At 56.8% G+C, this 2,502-nt stretch overlaps 2 protein-coding genes across 2 annotated transcripts in view; both read right to left on the bottom strand.

Moving 5' to 3' along the window:
* Positions 1-2,502, bottom strand: part of ZNF786 (zinc finger protein 786) — a 54,185-nt gene that overhangs the window by 47,201 nt on the left and 4,482 nt on the right. The window lies entirely within an intron of this gene.
* Positions 3-2,502, bottom strand: part of LOC105546367 (zinc finger protein 777-like) — a 374,731-nt gene continuing 372,231 nt past the window's right edge. The window contains 4 exon segments of the mRNA XM_011989547.1: positions 3-704; positions 789-1,076; positions 1,323-1,424; positions 1,764-1,828. Of these exon segments, the coding sequence (XP_011844937.1) occupies positions 383-704; positions 789-1,076; positions 1,323-1,424; positions 1,764-1,828 (777 nt within the window). The 3' untranslated portion in view covers positions 3-382.

Genomic DNA, 2,502 nt, shown 5'->3' with positions numbered 1-2,502 from the left:
TGTGAGACAAGGTCTTGCTGTGTCACCCAGGCTACAGTGCAGTGGTGTGAGCATGGCTCACTGCAGCCTCTACCTCCTGGGCTCAAGCGATCCTCCTGCCTCGGCCTCCCAAAGTAGCTGGGACCACAAGCATGCACCATGACACCTGGCTGACTTTCGTATTTTTTGTAGAGAGGGAATCTTGCAATGTTGCCCAGGCTGGTCTCAAACTCCTGGGCTCAAGCGATCCTCCCCCCTGGGCCTCCCAAAGTGCTGGGATTACAGGCGGGAGCCACTGTGGCCCATCTTACCCTGTGAATCCTTCAACCTGCCTCAGCTCGAGCCAACAGAGCTGCTGGCACCACCTGAAAGCTGTGGTTGCCTGACTACCGCATGGCCTGACCTAGAGGCTGGAGGGCTTCTCCTTGGCATGCACCGCAATGTGGGTCTTGAGCGCCCCCACGTACGTGAAGCTCCTTCCACACTCATCACAAGAAAAAGGCCTCTCCCCACTGTGAAGGCACAGATGGGCCTTCAGGCTTCTCTTCTGGAGGAAGCCTTTGCCACACTCAGGACACTGGAAGGGCCTCTCTCCACTGTGCGTATACAAGTGGACCTTCAAGCTGCCCCTGATGCAGTAGCTCTTGTCACACTCCGGACACTGGAAGGGCTTCTCCCCGCTGTGGACTCGAATGTGTTCTGTGAGCCGGTACTGCTGAGTGAAACTTTTGCCACACATCACACAAGAGAACGGCTTTTGACCACTGTGCTGCAGCAGGTGGCTTTTCAGATTTCCCTTGAGGCGGAACGTCTTCTGGCATTCAGGACACTGGTAGGGCTTCTCGCCGCTGTGCAGCCTCAGGTGCTCGGTGAGCTGAGACTGATGCGTGTAGGTCTTGCCGCACTCACTGCACGCGAAGGGCTTCTCGTCCCTGTGCATCCGCTGGTGGAACTTCATGGAGGCCTTCCAGGAGAAGCTCTTGTCGCACTCGGGACACTGGAAGGGCTCCTCGCCGCTGTGAAGCCTCGTGTGCTCTGTGAGATGCGCTCGCCGGCGGAAACTGCGGCCGCACTCGGCGCAGGAGAACGGCTTTTCCGTGGTGTGGACCTTCAGGTGCTGCGTGAGCCGCGACTGCTGAGAAAAGGTCTTTTTGCACTCACCACAGGGAAACTCCTTCTGCCTGTCGTGGACTCTGGTGTGGCAGGCGAGCTTGGAGGGCCGCGTGAAGCGCTTGCCGCACTCGGCGCAGGGGAAGGGCTTCTGCTCGCTGTGCAGGCGCTGGTGGGCGCGCATGGCGTTCCTCCAGAAGAAGCCCCTGCTGCACTCCGGGCACTGGAAAGGCCTCTTCCCGCTGTGCTGCAGCCCGTGGGCTTTCAGGCTTCTCTTGAGGCGGAAACTTTTGTTACACTCGGGACACGAAAAGGGCTTCTCTCCCGTGTGAACTCTGATGTGCTCGTCCAGCTTAATCTTGTAGATGAATTTCCTGCCGCATTCAGCACAAGAAAACGGCTTTTCCTCGCTGTGCGTCCTCTGGTGGGTCTTCAGGGCAGCCTTCCGGGAGAAGCTCCGGCCACACTCGGGACAGTGGAAGGGCCTCTTCCCGCTGTGCTGGGACAGATGGACCTTCATGCCCCTCTTCAGGCGGAAGCACCGGTCACACTGCGGACACTGGAAGGGCTTCTCTCCGCTGTGCAGCCGCAGGTGCTCCGTGAGCTCGCACTGCTGCACGAAGGCCCGGCCGCACTCCCCGCAGCAGAACGGCCGCTCCCCGCGGTGCAGACACAGGTGCTTCTTCAGGTTGGCCCTGTACCGGAAGGTCTTGTCGCACTCAGGGCACGGGTAGGGCCGCTGGCCGGTGTGGACAACCTGATGAGTGACGAGGCTGCCCTTCAGGAAGTAGCTCTTCTCACACTCACTGCACTGGAACCGCTTCTTCTGACACAGGAGCCTCTGCGTCCGCCTGAGTTCGGACTTCCCTCTGGACGTGTTTCTGTACTTAGGATATCTGCGGAGCTGGCTCTTGGAGTGGCTCCGTTTGTGCTTTAGCAAATCCCTCCTTACTTGGAAGACTTTCCTACAGACATAGCAGGAATAGCATCTTGGCCCTGTGGGAATTTCTAAGCGCCCTGGGGTCTCCCGAGGCTTGTGCCGCAGGTCTTTCTTGTCTGGATCAGATGCTGTGATGCTGACTTTTTTATTTGGAATCTCTGTTTCTTGGAGACTTGGAGACTGGAAGGTGTCTCTTCGAGCTGATAAAATCTTTCTCTCCTTCCCTGGTAAGGCAGCACCCAAGTCCTGTTTTTGAGGACCATTTAAACGGCAATCCTCTTCTTTTGTCCTGAGAGTTCCTTCGTGATCTGGAGCGGAAAGAAGTATCACTCTCATCAGTGATATGTCTACCCTATAATTGGGTTTTAGGGCTGCCTTTTAAACTTTTTTAAATTATTTTATTTTATTATTATTTGTGATAGAGCGTCGCTCTGTTGCCCAGGCTGGAGCGCAGTGGCGCGATCTTGGCTCAC

This window comes from Mandrillus leucophaeus, unplaced genomic scaffold (assembly GCF_000951045.1).
Source record: "Mandrillus leucophaeus isolate KB7577 unplaced genomic scaffold, Mleu.le_1.0 Scaffold357, whole genome shotgun sequence".
Lineage (NCBI taxonomy): Eukaryota > Metazoa > Chordata > Mammalia > Primates > Cercopithecidae > Mandrillus > Mandrillus leucophaeus.
The sequence above is the reverse complement of the archived record's forward strand: the minus strand, read 5'-3'. Positions and strand labels throughout refer to the sequence as shown.